Source organism: Centrocercus urophasianus, unplaced genomic scaffold (assembly GCF_019232065.1).
Source record: "Centrocercus urophasianus isolate 14NV4802_14NV808 unplaced genomic scaffold, USGS_Curo_1.0 seq_22, whole genome shotgun sequence".
NCBI classification, from domain to species: Eukaryota; Metazoa; Chordata; class Aves; order Galliformes; family Phasianidae; genus Centrocercus; species Centrocercus urophasianus.
This window is the reverse complement of record NW_024884778.1, coordinates 19,357,098-19,375,575: the sequence shown is the minus strand read 5'-3', so window position 1 is coordinate 19,375,575 and position 18,478 is coordinate 19,357,098. Positions and strand designations below refer to the sequence as shown.

The following is an 18,478-nucleotide window of genomic DNA, read 5'->3' as shown; positions in this document are numbered from 1 at the left end:
TTTATCAAATCATTTTCCTATGAGCAATTCAATTATCTGAAAGGTAATAATCTCAAGTAACTATCAACCTGAGATACACTGAACCCTGCTACCAGGAGGCAAGAATTCCTCTATCACAAATTTATCTTCCTGATTTATTCAGCCTCTATATATGCATATGATCTAGAAAGACTATTCAGGAAGGACTTCTTACTGCTTTTCCTTCACACTTGTTAAGGCAACATAAGTTCCTGCCACATCACACTCTTCTCATTGTCTCTGTTTTATTAAGTGCCATGTTAATCAAAAGCAATCTTATCTTTATAAATAAAGTTATTCAGCCTCTTAAATAGACCTTTGTCTGAGATATACCTCCATCCTACAGAAGATGAAACAAAAAGTTCGTCTCTGTTGTTTTGAGAGGTGCATTTCAAAATGACAGTGACAAAAAAGCCATCTGAGCCCCTCATCAACCACAAGGTCATCAAAAGCCATAACTGAAGTTAAAGGTCACAAATTTGGCAAGGGTGCATAAAATCAAGTAGCAAGATTGCTTCTTTTCCAAGAAAGGCTCCATTTGTATCATATGTATAACATATGTATCATATGTATCATATGTATAACAAATATAACATATATATATATATATATATATATATATAATACATATAACATATGCATCCCAAAACAGGTTTGAAACACTCTTTTGACACAACATCTATTATCATAAGAGGGAAAGGAAGGTTTACAAAACCAGAGTGCCAGAGAATGGGAATGATTAGCAGAGCAAGTAAAGCCTGAGGGATTCCCTCTGCTTTCTCATTCAACATCATGTTCTGCTGTACCTTTAGTTCATCCTTGCTTTGGAAGTTGTCCAGCAAGTGCTGGAAATGAGAGTCTGACATCTGACGAAGCAAAGATAAAAGACAGGACACGTATTCTCCCTGTTGACCAAATGAGAAATTCTTTAGATCAGACAATCTGAAATTTTGTGCATATAAAACTCAACTTGGGGTAAGGTATAAAGGGAGGGGTCTGAAATGGCCCCATGCCTATGAGAGGGAAAGCTATCATGCACAGAGATTAAAAATACTGCATGTTAACAGTTCTTGAATGACTCTTTATATACAGGAATACATCTCTTAGAGACCTACCACAAGTGCTGTTTTTACATGGATTTTAACAAGCATTGTAGTCTAAACAAAAATCATTTGGAATCATTAATGCAGACATTAAAGAATTTCTCTCCAAGCATGCAGTTCTTGACAGTCACCTTCTCAGTTACGTGCCTAACAAAGGTGTGACTGCTGCTCATGCGGGTGTACCAGGAAGAACTGAAACAAATTTGCTGAGATACTGAAAACAGCATAGTGATAACAGCACAAGATCAGTACAGGCTACCAAAGGTGTTGGAATCCTGTAAATATTTAGCTATTAGTGCTCACCAAGCTACCTGCTGTCAATAGCTACAATATTAACAGTATTCCATTAAGCTACTCTGAATGTAGCTTGGGTAAGCCTATGTGAGTTACAATTACATTTCTGGCCTGCAAAGCAGATGCACCCTGACAAGTTACCACAGTATCCCAAAGAGTTTTCCAAAGATGGGCTCCCCCATTTTACATATCTGAAAGTAAAGCACAGAGAAGTTAAGCAATTTGTCCAAGATACTGAGTATGGCAGTGACAGGAAAGTAAGGAGCATGTCTTCTAACTGTCACTCCCTGTGAAACATGCAAGCTGCTTTCTAATCGGTATCTAAAAAAGACTACACTTACTGCCATGCTGTCAAATACAAACTCAGGAACAAATATGGGGGTATTCTGAACTTGGGACTTTCCTCTTCATTTTTATTGATTCTTAAATCAATAGATGCTCAAGCATCTACCTGGAAGCTTTGACATGGGGTGAACTTTTACAGGGCTGAACTTCATTAGGAAAAAAGGCATGCTCTTGCATGTATGGATCGTGTGATAAATAACATTAAGTTAAAAAGCAGAAGTCAAAGGAAGATGAGATGTCACTAGATGCTGTAAAATCTATTAAATGTCTTGTTCTTTATCGGGGTTTTTCTTCACTCTTTCTATAAAATAGAAAGATACCATCTTTTCACTCGGGTGAAAAATGTGCCTTGGTGTTTGCCTGCCTCTGAGGTTTCAGCCATTTGACAAAAAAGCAAGACTAGAAAAGAGACGCTCTGTAAAACAGCTTAACATCACACATTGTGCAAAAGCTGTGCTAGAGAATCTACCAAATAGACTAGAATAGGCTAAAGTAGCAAGGGCAATGAATCCAGAAAAGCTTATCAGCATTTCTGTTCTTTTTCTCCTGATTCACTACATGTCAAGGAAAAGGATTCTTTCCCTAGGTGTACGCTGGCACACCATACAAACTGCTGGCTTTTCCCACTTCTCCCAACAGCTTGTCTTAGTCTCTGCTATTTCTTTTTCCAAAATATGCTGTGTTTCATTTGTAAGAAATAATCAGTGAACATGAATGACAGATCTCCAGGGTAGTGCTAAGGGACTTGCCCACTTGAAAGTATGATATTGTCAGCCTTAGGAATCAGAGTCCAAAGCCCATTCAGGGAGGAAGCCCTGGGCAGCAACCCAGTTAGCATATACCCTACCTTCTAATCACTAATTCTCAATCACAGCTGAAAAGATAAACAAGAAAATAACCTGGAAATCCACAAAAGCCTCCTTTAGCACAACTGCTCCTCGCAGACATTGCTAGCGCAGAGGAAGGAAAGGATCAGTGACTTACTAAGAGAAAGAGACAAAGCCCTGGGCATTCATGCAGCATTAATGATAATGAGGTGCTTGCGATGGTGAGGGACTGAACCAAAGGTTACAGAGAAGCAGGAAATAGAAACTGATTGTTAGTTACTAACAGTGATTTCTGCTGTGCACTGCGGGCAACGCTGCCCTCTTACCGCCTCCTGAGACTGCGATTTACTCATGATTGTTAGCAGAGTTTGTAAAAGCACATCCAGGAGGCTTTCCACCATCATCTCAACCTCCTCCACGACATCTCCCTCCTACAGTAAGTGGTAAGCAAACAGACAGTTAGAGACTGGAGAAGACGGATTGGCAGAGAATTCTTTGAGCCAGCCATACCGCAAACATCCGCTTTGGTAGAGACCTCCACAGTGGAGGTTCAAAGAAGTACAAACAAATTCAATATGGGTACCAGATGCTGTTGTGATGCCAGCGCGTGACCTCCTCCCTCTCATAGAAACATTCAGGGTCATGGATGTACATGTAAATTTATAATTCAAGTTCTGCACACACTCTAGAACACAATGGGGTCAGATTATGTTCAGTGCTCTTTATTCTATGGCAGCATTAATTTAGTTTATTACCCTGATACCTTTCATTTCATTCCTTTCACACAAAGCAGTAACTTGTTATTAGAAGTACTCACTGGTACAATTTATATTTAGCACTATGAGCTTCCTCCTTTAGAGTCAGGTATGGAAGCTTCACCACCCTCTGCTTGTGAGCACTGCTTTAAATGATCAAGTTATCGTTTGGATCAGATTATTATATGATCAGCGAAGCAGGGTGTTTAAACTCAGCAGCAATTTCTAGAAGTATGTGTGATTTCATTGATTGGATAATTTTAGAGTATTCACTTAACATGAATCATAAATTGCTAGTTACTGTCCCTTGCAGAACTACAAATCCTAGAGCTGCATAGGGCTTTTGAACTTCACTGACATCTAAGTTCTGGGCTTGGATACGGAAAATTAAACGGTGTCAAATCAGGTAAATGAATATACCTTTTTTTCCTCTCCTAACAGCAAGAACACTGTGTAACCAGAATGCTTTGAGTCACACATACAAAAGCAGACCCAGACTACAAATGTTCTTTTGCTGACAGAAAATCAGCAGAAATTCATTTTCAGAAGGATCTTTGCAAAACCTCTATTAACTGACACAACTCGCTCAGCCTTCAATTTAACAAGTGAGTGATGGAATTAGAAAGTCAAGGAGCAGATTACCAAAGAGCTGGTCTTGATTATGGAGAAGATACTACTCAGAATCCCAGAGCAGATGAGAAGTTCCTTCTGCTGTCGTAGGTGAAGGTGAATGTGGTGAAGAACCACAGGAAGCAGGATGCGTCGGGACTCTGAAAGAAGGAAAATAGCATCACAATTCTTAAAAAAGAGACCTGAATTTCAATTATCTTCATTCAGTAGCCTTTAGGTATCCAAACTTGTTTGCTGACAAATAGCATATTTAATTAATTGGTGCAAATTCTATCATATAGATGGCAGCAGAACACACTTGCAAGAACTGTATATAAAGAACTAATAGTACAACTCATTTCAAAAGTTTGTAAATGCAGAATACACAAACTCTTCAATACAGTTCCAGATTGACAGCAGTATTTGTGAACAGATATATGCAGACCTTGATTTCCTACTGTTCAGACTCCTTCCTCACTTCAAGGTGCTTTTCAGCTCTGTTGTCACAGCTAAGAGAGCTTCTCAAATATATGACTCTTGGAAACTGGCTGATTTTTCTCATTTACCTGGCTTACCAACCTAAACTGTATTTAAAGAGGGAGAGCAGGCAGCAGCTGCTGAAGACAGAAGCCGGAACAGAAAAAAATAGGGAAAAAAGTGGGAGGATGGCAAGGAACTCATAGGAGAAATGGAAGGTAAAGAGCCAAGAAAAAGAGAGTGGATCTTCCTTTAATTGCAAGACTGGAAGAGTAGGCAGGGTTGGTAGGTAAAAGATGTCTGGCAAATAGAATCATATTTTGAGAGATAGAAAGGACATGGGAGATTGCTGACTCGGGAGATGAGTATTGAGTGCACTAACTTCTGATTAGGGTAGATAAGCCCTACAGTGCTTTTAATCTTCTTCTGTTATATTCATAATTTCATTCATTTGAAATAAACTCAATCTTCAGCCCTTATTCATTTGATCCGTCACAAAGAATTACTAATATGTTGATTTATACAAGTATGATAGTTACCATGTAAGGATTAAATACACTTTAAAAGAATGGTGGGCTTCTCTTGAAACTGTCTTCCTGTTTCTTTCTCATGCAATTAGCTTGCTAGAAAGTAGATTAGTCTTCCTATCTATGTCTTTGGAACTAAAGTGGCAAACAATCAAAGAGTAACATGATGTACGAAATGAGACTTGTTAAGGTACAGAATTTTATCAGTAATACAACTTATCTACAATGTATTTATTCATATTTCCTACCACAGAAAAACAAAGCAATACCCAGTGAAGATATGTAACAACGATGCTGGATAGATAAATAATTACCAAGTTTATTAGCTCTCAGTAATGAACTGTCTGCAACGAGGTGACAGCAAACTCTATGGAATATCTTCTTACTCTTAGTTCGGAGCCAACCTTGGCTTCATCCCACCATCTTACCTGAGAAGGAGAACAGGCGGCTGTCGACAGTACGCGCAATGGACTGCAGCTTAACAACGTCCATTGACTGCCCGATGTGTACAGTACTGGGCATGCTGCCCAGAGTGCCCCTCACAAACTCTGCTACTTCCTGCACAGTGAACATCTGCAACAGCTCATCAAAGATAGCAGGGAAGGAGTTCAGCAAAGCAGCCTGTAAAAAGCGAACGAGAAAGTTCAAAATTCTGAACTCTTTAAGCGCAGCTAAAGGCAGTGAAATAGAAACAACAGTAAAACTGAATTAAGGGTCTGGAAAAAGCCACTACGTAGTGAACTACAGCTGGAGTTAATGTTTTGCAGTACCTCAAGTTCATAGTGACCAAATTACTAGTAGTATACAAAAATCAAGCTCTGTTGCAATACTAAGTCGTACGGTAAGTTGAGCACAGCTCCTGTAGAACTTCAAAAGGCCATATTTTAGATTATAGCTTATAAAACAGAAAAAGGTACAGAAGAACAGAAAATAGTCAATTTTTTGCATGTTTACATTTTTGAATAAATATAAAAAGCGCTTCTGATTACATTAACTCCATACTGACTTTTTGTACTGAGGAACTACAAAAGGCAGTTAAAGCTCTTCAGAAAATATTCTGAAGAACATGTTGACAGACCCTTAACCATGGCAGTAACTGTCACATGATATTACAGTATCTCTGTAACAGGGATAGGGTGCAACTTCATGTGAAAGAGGCAACACATCATGCAAGTGAGAGTGCATGTGATTCTTGCAACAATGGATACTTCCAGTAAGCTGGAGTTATCCAATCAATGGGAGTGCAGAAACAGTATCACAACACACCACAAATTCTTCATCTGTTGTTTCACATCTCTTCAATTAATTTCCTATTCTCAAATTCCACATACATGGTGCCATAACTCCAAAATTTTACGCTTCTTGTCTTCCTTTCTTTACGTCCCACTGAACAGACATCCCATCCTCTTCCTTAAAACTAATACAGATCCACGATGGTTGCTGCCAAGGCTGGTTTTCACAGAATCTTCTTGGTTGGAAAAGACCTTCAAGATCACCAAGTCCAACCACCAGCCTTACTGACTGGATCCCATCACCAACCCTGGCACTGAGGGACATGTGCCACATCCACACATCTCCTGAACACCTCCAGTGCTGGAGACTTCACCCTGTGCAGCCCACCCCAATGCTTGACTAACCTTCTCCAGTGAAGAACTCTCCCCAAAGGGAAGATTCTGATTTTGCTGTCCTACTTCCAGCTGCCACCACTGTGCACGCTTACTTCTGTTTTCCCCTCATTTCTTTGAAGCTCTCCACACAACCCACACTGCCATCCTGCAGTGTTTGAATCTACTAGGTTTTGTTCAGCTTCGCCCACCTGAGTCTTACCACCTATCATTATTTTCTTCTATTCTGCAAGATCTTCTCCTCAGATTTCTATGTTCCCTCATTCCACAAACACTTCTGTACATCTTTCATGGAGGCTCTAACACTCGGAACGCCCTTCTAATTTCATATAACAGACAGCTTCCTTTTTACCATGTCTTTCTTCTAAGCATCTTCTCCTTCAAACAGCTCTATGCATTTGATAGTCTCTGAGCAAAGTGTAAGTTATGTTTATAACTAACTTGGCAAACACTGAAGAGCCCATTAAATTATTCTGAATATAAGTTTACCTCTTTCTTCTTCGTGCTTGTTATCTCTCTCAACATCTTGTCTTGTTACACTCAATTCAGATTACACAAAAACCCATACAGCCTCCTGGGTGTTGTCACCTATTTGTTGCTACATAGATACAATGTACTAACAAAATAAACAAATATGAATGATTTAAATAGTTCATGGTACTTTGGAAGGCTGTAACAGCTGCAAATCCATTAATCGTCTTTATCTTTAGAATAATGCAAACAGAATTAGAATACTGGCCCAACAAATCGTTACAGGAGTTTTCCTTAACTTATTTCTATTACTATGATGCAGAAGGATTGCTGTAGCCATCAAGAATTTCTAGTAGCAATCTAAGGATATGCATGGGATCTCTTCAGGAAGCTTTGGATCTGTCTCGAGAACAGCTGTATCGTTGCAGCAGTTCCTGGAAGGGCCCTTTTCAGTGTAAGAACCTAAAGTGCTCTGGAGCACTGTTCTTGTCAAACTACTTGCCTGGAAGTAAGAAGCAGTTTTTATCTCACTGCTGAAAAAGGCTGCACTGAGATCTAATATCCTGGATAAAAGAAATGTGGAGGAAATTATATTTAATAAGGCCTCAAACATTTCTGTGTAACAGTTGTCCAAGTTTCTGAAGCTCATACACTGTCTCCTCGGTTTGCCTGAGCAGTGTGATTTATGCAGTCTTGCACATGCCCTCAACAGTGTATTTCTGAAGTGCTAATGCTATCAGCTGTTCCATTAATTACTGAAATATTCCACATTTCGTAGTTTTAAAGCACCAGCCACTTAAACATTAAATTTCAGTCTATATGGAGGAAAAGACGGATTGGGATAGGAAAAGGGATTCACTGGGAACATCCATGATGAAATACTTGAGCAGTTTTGAGGATCATTACTTACAAAATTAAATGTCGGCCTTGAAGTGCCACCACTTTTTTGTGGAGCACATGTCCCAGCTCCGCTCACCTGAATTCCAGGCTGAGAGGCCTATGGGGCAATTGAGATCAAGGGGCAACACAATGGCACGGGGAAAACAAAACAGTAAACTTTTCAAAGATTAAACAAGGACAAACTTTCCAAATTACAAAAGTCTAGAGCAAAGACAGTAAGAAGAAAAAAAAAAAAAAAAGCAAAGAGAAAGGGAAAATAACCCCATCCTCAAAGCTAATTTCTCTCTGTACCTGTGATCACTACAACTAGAAACCAAACCAACCCAACCTAAACATCCTGTGTTCACCAGATGCTGTTCCCACTCACCGTCTGAAAGAATTTGTGCACTGATTTCTCATGCTCTTGTGTCATCTTATTATACCCACTAATGAGTGATTAAATAAAAGAGTAGAGCAACTCTTCTCGAAACCTTGCAGAACACCTTCTTAAGAAAGAGATCATGCTGCTGGCAGCTTCCCTAACCACTGGAGTCACTCTGTTTTGTTGTGACATTCACAGCAACTGCTGCTTTGACAGGTTTCAGTAGGTGTTCAAAACATCTTCAAATCGTAAATTAGTAATTACAAATCACCTTCATATTACCAGGATGTTCCAGGTGATCCATTTCTGAGATTTCCTGAGCAGAGGCATACACATAATATTTAACATTATTGTTCAGATCTTTTAAACACAGAAGTATCTCAGTGCTCTTTCAAATGTGAAATGAGACATTGCAAAATCCTCACTCACTTTGGGTGGAATCTGTAGCCCACAGAAGTAACAGTGAATTCATCCGGGCCACATTTGAAATAACGTATTAATTGAGAGTATAGGTATCACAGACTGCTTGCAGTCAGGGTGCATGCCATTCTAACTAATGTTAGACTATGCCGGAATTAAATTTTCCAGATTGAGAGTACATCAATTGAACTCTTCCACAGCACTGTTGCTGTGACCTCTATATTTGATGTGAGCTCCTGTAACCAAGGATTTAGAATTTCTTTAGGACAACTTAAGACACATGGGATACTTGGCAATATATTTTACTTTTGTGAAGAGGAGAAACTGAATCATCGTGTGATGAGTTGTTCTCCTCTTGAGACTCCACAGTTCAGCACCTGTAACTGCAGACACTCTGTAGTAAGACTGACTATGCTGTTTTTCAGTATCATCACATTCTTAGAGAAAGAACACTATACTAATCTGCTCCCAGCTGTCACACGCCCATATGCTATCACTGCAGAAAATAGCTGCCCTTTGACTCATCAGTTCAAGTGTAGGAAACAGCAAACCTGTGTGAAGATGAGAGTCTCAGAACTCCTGCTGTCCAAGCTGAGCACAAATCTGATGGACTGGAAAAGCTCTTGGATGCTGGAGCGGAACTGCTCCTCCTCCATTCCGCACGTAGCTCTGGAGTAAAGGATCCGAGATTGGACAATGAACTTGAAAAGATATTCCAAGGCCTTAAGGAGCAGGAAAGGGAGGAAATTAAGATAGAGAGAAAGAAAAATACAGGAACTTTAAAGAGAACCAGGAAAGATTCTAGACGCATAATTCTTCAGCGTTAGAAAAGAAAAAAGAAAAACAGGTTCTGTTAAGTTTTATAATTCAGTTAAGGAAGCACTTCTCATACACAAGAATTCATTCTCAATAATCTCTGTGGCCAATATGTCTCGCTAATAACAACAAAAAATAAGCATGCATTTAATTCAAGTAGATAAAGTCAGTTTACACAGGCTGAGGAAGATTTTAGCAAAGACAAGAGATTTACAGTTTGCTAATGACTTGGCATAGGGGCTGTATCTGAAGAAGCTGTTTTCCTGTCTTCATTCACATTTTACCTTTAATCACTTCAGTTTGCTGATCTGGGTTAAGATAAGTGGCCTATCAGTGGAACAGAAGAAGGGTTACCTGGAAAAAGAACTGTCTGCTTTTCAATAGGAACACAACAGGTCTGCCTTTATTTCTGACAGCCACAGGTACAGATAGAAGTGAGTGCAGACACAAACAGAACATGAAGCCCACAGGAGTAGGCAGCAGCAGCTGTGCAACACTATGTACACATCTTTTTACTTCCAGCTGGGGGAACTTCATAAACCTTCCTTTTATTGTCTCATACGAAACTTGGAGAGCACCCAGCAGAGGAACAACTTGCACAGAAGGTGGCATTTAACACCAATATGCATAGGTTGCTCCAAAAGTAACGCTTTCCATTTATCTCCATGGAAACAATAACAGGTACAAAGAACACAGTAACACTATTTGACAGAGCAAACTTTCAGCTACAAAAAGCTATTTTTCAACACAGCCACCACCATTAGCTGTGCATTTTTGCTAGCGATGAACAAGAGCTCATAAAAGTCTGCACAGGTGCAGGTGAGCACTGTCAGTGCTGAAACACAACTGTGCTCACATCCCCACTGTATGATCTCCACAGATGTTCAGAAAGCATTGGAAAGTGTCAATAGTTACCATATTTTTCTGGATGGATGAATTCAATGATGCATCTTTACTTCATACACTCTTCCATGTCAGATGTCATTTTGTCAGAGTGCCCCTCTACCACCATCACTTGTACAGCAACAAAATATAATAGAGTACTGGCAGGAAGGTTCAACCTCTGCTGCCAACCCACCAACATTCACCTCTGATGATGTGGGCCAACATCATAAAATAGGAGGCATCACTTTCAGAGCAGCCCTCATGATGTGTGATAAATGCTGCAGTCTGGAGGATTGACAAAGAGGATATTTTTGTAGGAAAGTGGTAATTTGATCAAGGACACGTCTAGAAAGTCTGGATTTGCAACACAAACACCTTTAGGTAAAACTTTGTAAATGGTGTTCAGAACTCCATTTATTTGGCACCAGTGTCAAGGAAGGATGACACATTGTTCCACACAGCCTGCAACAAGCTTGCCAATCTATCAAAGACTCTCAGAGATGCTATGACGACAATGTCATACTCCACACAGACAGAATGCCTTTTCCATCATTTGGCGCACACAGCTATCCACACTGAAACACACTAAATATCAGCGACATTTAGACTTCACTCTTCCCTCAGCGCTTAACGTGACAGACCATTAAGAGAGCACTAAGGAAGACAGATGTATAGTCTGATGTATCCACAGAACTCGGCACAGGAAACAACCTTCCTGCAATTCACTAATCATAGTTTATAAAGAAACATTAGAGCTATTACACTGACTCAAAATTATTCTTGCCTGCCTCATTGTTTGGGAGCTTAAAGAAATTCCAATGACAAATTTTACTCCCATTTATATTTTTGTATCCATCAGATGCTTGAGCCAACACACTATAATACATATTTGTGTACTATATGCAATGTCATGTTCTAAGCTTTAGAATGCTACAGCTTTAAGGACAGAGAACGAGAAAGCTTTCATAAATCCATCACAGATTTCAAAATCCTGGTGATAATTACAGCCATTTTTTCAGTAACCTGGCAGGACTCTACTTATACCTCTGCACTAGAGCACCTCCCAGTGTAGCTTCCTTACTCCAAAGAACTCCAGCAGGAAATAGCACTTTACACTTCTGTCTGTTTCCAGACAAAGCTGAGTTGGTTCACAGCAGTCTGCTCTTCAAGGTTAGCAATTCTGCTGCTAACACAAAATAATGCAAGTCAAGATCTGGCAGGCTTTATGGGTTGGTATAGACAACCAGAATTCCAATGTGAAAGCTCATAACTTTAATGCGAAGACTATGTTTTGCAACAAATCAGAGGATTTCTGTCTGCAAATCTGTAATTCTTTGTTGGAAGTGCAGTGGCAGGCTTTCAGCCTTGGCAGAGACACCTAAACTGCTGCCTTAGAGTGAATCCAAAACAACCAACCAAAGAGTTCACTCCATTCACACAGGCAGCTGAAGAGGTAAAAGCACAAACCAAGCCCTCTTAGCACACATCAGCACTTGGACTAACTTTGCATTTTACTACTTACAAAATCCCAGATATGACACACACAGGCTCTTAAAGATGTAGAAGTACACCGAAGATATTGCCTTCTATATGTTCAGGATAATATAAAAAGAGAGATGTCAAAAGGAGAATAGTACCACATTAGAAGAAGTTCCTCTGATAAAAGAGGTTTGAGCAGCTGAGTGTGCATCTGTTACTTGCAATCAGCAGTCTGAAATCTCATGGTACCATCCCATGAAAAACTGAAATGACAAACACAATTGTAACCTCATTTCCTCTCAACCAAATAATCCTCTAGTTTTATCAGTGGTGCTCCAGCAGAGAAGTGGGGAAAGAAATGCGCATTTAGATAACACGTCAAACAACTTCTACTTACTGATGAGTAACCTTCCTTTCTTCTCTGAGGGACTGTCCATATGCATGTTCACTCTTGTGAATGCAACTGAGCACACCTCAACTTGCATAAATTAGCTGGTGCTCAGCTGCAATGTTCCAGAAGAACTAAAAGCAGAAGACTACTCTAACAAACCCAACATCAGTAGGAAGCTGCTACATTTATGCAGGTAAAGTGTTGGATAGATTTCAGCAGGTGTAGTAGATTAAGATACTCTTCAGAAACATCATTAGAATCACTTGTGCTTTCAAGGACTATGCTCAAACACCACTGGATGACCTTAATATAGCATACTCCAACGAACAGTGTAACAGCACATCTGGACTCATCTGCCATAGAGATGAAAAGCCTGTTCAGTTCCAAAGGCAAAACATAGCTGATGTTCAGAGTATGCACAGATGAATCAATCTTAACCAAACTTGCTAGAAGAAAAAGCACAGATTACTTTCCTAAGTCAAGACACCCAAACCAGGAAATAACATGGACTATGTAGAACAGGTGACCTTATCATACACACAATATATATAAGGATGATTATTAGCTCTGAATGTCTTCACTGTCCTAACCAAAATTAACAAAAGTAATCTTCAAAAAGCCACCTTCATAAAAATACAAGGAAACAAATACGTAGGCAGTCTCAAAGGACAGCCCCAAACAAGACACCAACATCCAGTTAAAATCTCGTAACTAACTAGATTATTAGCTGAAGGATGTTCTGGTTTTGCTAGCCTTTAAGGAAACTCATTGGATTTTGTGGAAAGCTTTTGTGGAAAACATGAACATCCTTCTTACAAGTAAACTAAAGAATATTTGCATGCTGCTCATTCACCAAAATACACTTAGTATCACACATTCACTAAAATACAGACAGCAGTCTATATGGGAATCCACTTCATGTTCAAGAGCAGCCAGCAAACTTCTTCTTGCTCCTGGCAACGAACAGACTACTTGCTTTAAGTGCAGAAAGCATCTATTCTGCATTACTAAGATAAAAAGCACAGAGATTCAAGCGGAGGTACCAATTAGAGTCTTGTGAAAGCAGGTAAGAGACCTGAGGCAAAGTTTGGAAAGGCATTAACAATAAAAGAAGGAGCAAGTCCTAGAAACAGGCTGTCCAGGGTGGAATGACTGTAATCACCCTAACAATTTTCTAGTGTTCTTAGAAAAAGCAAGACTGTAGAAAATACAAATCACCAATGAGGTAATTACTTCTGAACGAGATAATTAGGAGTAAGTCCAGAAAGACTGACATTTCTTTTTGAAATTCAGAGTGAAGAAAACAGTCTGGAGAATTCTGCAGTCTCAAAAGGCAGTTTGAGAATATAATTCTGAATGCCTCACCTCCCTGGCTGCCATTGCTCAGAAAATATGGGTTTTCGTGAAATCAGCTGCGAAGTACAATATTGTTTGAGCCTCTGCCAAACACTGACCTTTTTCTTTTCACTGATTCATGTAAAACCTTGTGGCAATGGTATGGTTCAGCTCCAGAACAAGGATATGAAGATGAGACTTCCTGAGACCTGAGAGGAGATCTTGCTTTTTAAGTGGATGTCTTGATACAGGCAAAGCCATGTGTGATTACACCTCCAGGAAATGCCTGAAGCTGGAACTGCACTGCCTAGAGACATTTCACTAGTTTTGCATGTCTAGCAGAAAAGGTAAAACCATCTGTGAGGCTAACCATGGAGACTCCTGCTAAAGAATTCTCCACATAGGCACAGGCAGGTGTATTTAGATGCAGCTTACATGAAGTTTGTTATGGGCAATAGCAAGGAAAATGGTGCCACGTGTTCTAGACAGCTAGGGAAGCCCCTATGTTTCACAGAACACTCCAGGTTTCACTGAAGTTTTCTGAGAAAAAGTCTTGAGCAAGGAAAACCATTTCTGAAACAGCCTAAAGCAGTGCTTGTTGATGTTGGTCTGGATTAGAATCATATGAGGTGTCTGCATATCCATCATGTCCATAGGGAATCAAGAAAGAAAATGAAGATCTTAATTTGGGCCTCCAAGATCTACTTGTGAAGCCAACTGTTCACCTTAAAATGTAACAGCTACCACAGTGGTAGAGGATGTACTGTTAGGTCTGAAGAACCTCTGCTGCTCATTGCTAGGAAAGGGGCTGTCAGATCTGCAAAGCGACCCAACTCACTGACAGGACACCTGCTGACTAAGCAAACACTTCAGATTCCAAGTAAGCAAAGGGCTGCTTTAGCATCCTTGAAAGAATTTATTTACTTATTTTCAAACAGCACATTGAATAACTGACCTTTTGAAAGACATTCTAACGCTCATACTTTCACAGTTGCTGAAGAGAACTAACATGAGGTTCAACAAATTCCACTTAGGAACAATATCATACATCTGCGTCTGCTGCATTGCATATCAGCGAATAGTTTGATGGAGAAGAAAGCCTTCTCCCAGCCATTCCAGTTAGGGATCTGCTTCCTGTTTCACTATTTTAACAGGTTCCTTTGCAATTCCAAAAAATGAGCAATGAGGATGGAAACAAATTGAATGAGAAAGCTGAGAATTTCAATAGAATTTCAAGAAAATTCATCTTTGGCCCACTTTTACTATTCCCTATGGAACTGTGGTTCAAAAATATTACAAATAGTTTCTAAATACATAAATATCTACAAAGACAAAGCACAAACTGCTATAGTGCTCATATAATTGAATTGCTCAGGTTGGAAAAAACCTTGAAGATGAAGTCCAACTGCAACCTCACCATTCTACCCAAACTCTAACAACCAACCGCTAAATCATCCATCTTCTAAGTATCAAGATCAGGAGATCTCGACAGCCAGTTAAACATAGGGATGCTGTACCATTCAAATTCTCAAAAAACAAATACTACTTTCTCAAAAATGTTGAATAAATTAGACCAAAGGAGACAAAGCAAAGCATAAAAATACCACAAAAGGGAATGGAAAACAGCGATGAAATCTGAAACATATACCAAAACACAAGCACAAAGACATTCACAAGAAACAACCCCTAACTTTCCCATGCTTTACCCAGAACTTAAAGCAGCAATGTGTGTGTGCATGTGTGCTTCTCACCCGTGACACGCTTCACTTGCGATGTGAAAAAGTGAGAAAAGTGAAAAAAAAGAAAAAATCTCTGCCACTGATGCTAGTTTTAAAAGTGCCCAGATTCAAAATGTTTGGATGTACTGCCTACAGTAAGAACGTACAGATAGACAATCACTCAAAGTCTCTTTCCTGCAAAATTTGGAATCGTATTTACGTGCATTCTCTTTCTCTCTTACAATTACTTACAGTAAAACAAATACTTCATTTATTCTCTGAATTCTCTGTAATTAGTATAAAAATTATTCCCTTGACTTCACACAACATTAGAAAGTTGGGCCTTCTTTCAGCATCATACTCTTGCCAGGGAACAAATGATAAATGGTAGAATTTCCAGCTTCTTAAAACAGGAGACAACTTCCACTGGTGACACAATGAAGCTACGTCACAGCCACAAATGGAAATTGTACCTCTGATCCATGGCACCTCTGCCTAATACACTTCAAATCACCGTTCCTTAAAGTGCAAGGTGTAGACATAAATATATGTAACACATGCATATATGTGCCACTGAAGTCCCACTTAAATCTCCTTAAGGCTTCAAAAGGACTTAAGAAGATGTGATTGTTTCATTGTTTTCTGCACAAGAATGAATCTATCTCCCCCTAACTTTTGGCAATAAAAAAAATAACTTTAGTTAAACATTTTAGATGCCAACAACAGACAGCCCTTGATTTTATCTGCAGCTTCCTCAGCCCTTCACAAATGAAACAGGCACATAAATATTTCTAATGCATACATACTCTCATTGCCTCCTGGATGTGATCTTGGCGTACGAGCTCAGCTGAACGGTCCATGTACCACTTCAAGCATCGGATCAGTTCTCTGAATGTAACAGCAAAAAGAACAGTAACATGAAGATTAGCCATCACTGCCGAGTTTAAATAACATTCAATCACAATTGCTTCAGGACAGATCTTACCAGTGCACAGTGTTCAGAGGCTGCCCCCTTCAACTTTTTTATCTTTCAACTCAGAATTTGATCAAACCTTCTTTTTGCATATCCTTCTGCAACAGCAGACATTAAGGTGTTTGCAAATATGACTGTACAGCCTGTCTCTTGTACTTAAACTCATTTCACACGTTTTTAGCAGCATTCTTTCTCATCCCTACTTAATCACCCTATGGGAGGATGGTGAGAAGGTGCCCAAGGAGGTGAAGTTGCTTCTGGGGCAGCAGCAGTAGTTTCAATACCATTTAAAAATTAGTCAGGTAGCAAACATTTTAGTTCTAGGGAAAAATCTATTAAAAAAAAAGTCTAATTTCAGTCCACTCGAATCACCTACTGAATTTTATACAACATATACATTTATTTAAATTTCTACACCAGAAAATGATTTCTTCCCTGTAATTGACAAACCATAAGAACATCAAACGATACTATTAAAGATAGAACTATATTGCTTGCCTTTATCAAAATTGAGATCAAGACATACTCTACTCATTTGGCATCAAATGCCAGGCCTCCTCTAAGTAAGCAGTGTTTAGAAACTGAAGATCACAAAGAACCATCTTCCTGGAGTGCACGATACCATTTGGACTACCTTAAAGAGCTGTGTTTAAAACATATTTACTAGGCATCAGAGTGAAAAAAGTGATTATTCATACAAGACAGAACACCTTTTTAGCCTCTGTACATGACAACGCCTTCCAGTGTTGTGTACTACCCGCAGTGCCTGTCACCGTCAGTATTTTTGGTAAGTAAAACTAAAACCCTGAATGGTAAGCCATGCTGCTTTCCTAATCATGTCTGTCTTGTTGCTTGATGCAAAACTCAAAAAAGTACAATAGAAAATAAAGCAGAATCTTCAAAGTAACAGTGAAAATTAAGATTCTGATCCACTGAAATACAGACTTACTCTAATAAAATGGAAAACCATCAGCTTACATAAACACCTGTCCATTTTGGAAGAAGTAATAACAATTAGTTCTGCAAGCTTTCACACACATCCTATCTCCCAATGTCCTTGGACAAGAAATGTATATACTCTTGCAGCTCATTAGCTGATAGATTGACAAGGAGGTGTTGCTGAGTGACATTTATAAAACAATGAAAACAGAATTTGTCACTTCAGAAAGGCAAAGTAAAAATCAACGTCTGCTCGTTTCTGGCAACAATACAATGAGCAGCTTTTCTCTGAAACTGTGCTGGAAATATTTTGTCCAGATAGTTCTATTTTTGAAAACCTCTGCTAACACAAACATATGACTCTTAGTGACATCATTCAAAGGCTTCTAAGACCATCCCCTGAAGTGATGGATAAACAAAACTTACTTATAAGCCAGTGCTCCTGCAAAGTGCTTCTGAATGTAAGTGTCCATCACAGGTCGAAAATGAAAATACTTGCTGTCACGCAGCAGATTTATGATGAACACCTGTAACAGATGAAGCAGTGAGCCCTCACTGAAGGAAACTGCACACAGTGTTCTGCAATAAGACAACGGAACAACAAAACACGTGATTTTCTTTAAACAGTCAATACTTTCATTATGAGATGTCACTGCATGCTTCTCCCAAACGATAGCGAATACCGCTCCCCTCCCAGCCGCGGGTTGAAGCCATCCGGGATCACTACGTGAATTCAAAATCACTGACCATGAGATAAAGAGAAGCAACAGTTCATCAGCTTACCAAAGACTGAAAGACCAGCAAGCCATACTTCTCGGTGTTGTCATCCAAAACTACAAACAGTGTGTCCAGAATGTCTTGAAGGAACTAAAGTGATATTAATGAACAGTAAGTTTCAATTGTATTCAAAATAAGAACTCTTTGCCCTGCTTGAATTATGTCACATATGTTGATGCCTTTGTAAACCCAAGGACAAATCATTTCAGGTTCACACATAAGACAGATTTTCCCTTCACGAGGAATTTTTCCCTTCACGAGGAATATTTCTAAATGAAAATAACAGATAAAGGAGAACAAAAACAAGAAATACGTACTACACAGAAATATAACTGGGTGCTCCTTTCTCTGTCAGCTGAGCTGACGTAAGTGCTACCTAGGTGGCAAAACAATGTAGAAATTAAACTATCATAACATCATAGTGTATTGGATG

At 39.3% G+C, this 18,478-nt stretch overlaps 1 protein-coding gene across 1 annotated transcript in view; it reads right to left on the bottom strand.

The window, feature by feature from the left end:
• The window catches only part of DOCK3 (dedicator of cytokinesis 3), a 184,769-nt gene that overhangs the window by 46,209 nt on the left and 120,082 nt on the right, over positions 1 to 18,478 (bottom strand). Inside the window, exons 20-27 of the mRNA XM_042823318.1 lie at positions 18,052 to 18,135; positions 17,695 to 17,795; positions 16,163 to 16,244; positions 9,284 to 9,454; positions 5,384 to 5,576; positions 3,985 to 4,112; positions 2,872 to 3,018; positions 825 to 923 (exon numbers count right to left, since the gene is read on the bottom strand). Coding sequence (XP_042679252.1) covers positions 825 to 923; positions 2,872 to 3,018; positions 3,985 to 4,112; positions 5,384 to 5,576; positions 9,284 to 9,454; positions 16,163 to 16,244; positions 17,695 to 17,795; positions 18,052 to 18,135 — 1,005 coding nt within the window. The remainder of the gene's footprint in view (positions 1 to 824; positions 924 to 2,871; positions 3,019 to 3,984; positions 4,113 to 5,383; positions 5,577 to 9,283; positions 9,455 to 16,162; positions 16,245 to 17,694; positions 17,796 to 18,051; positions 18,136 to 18,478) is intronic.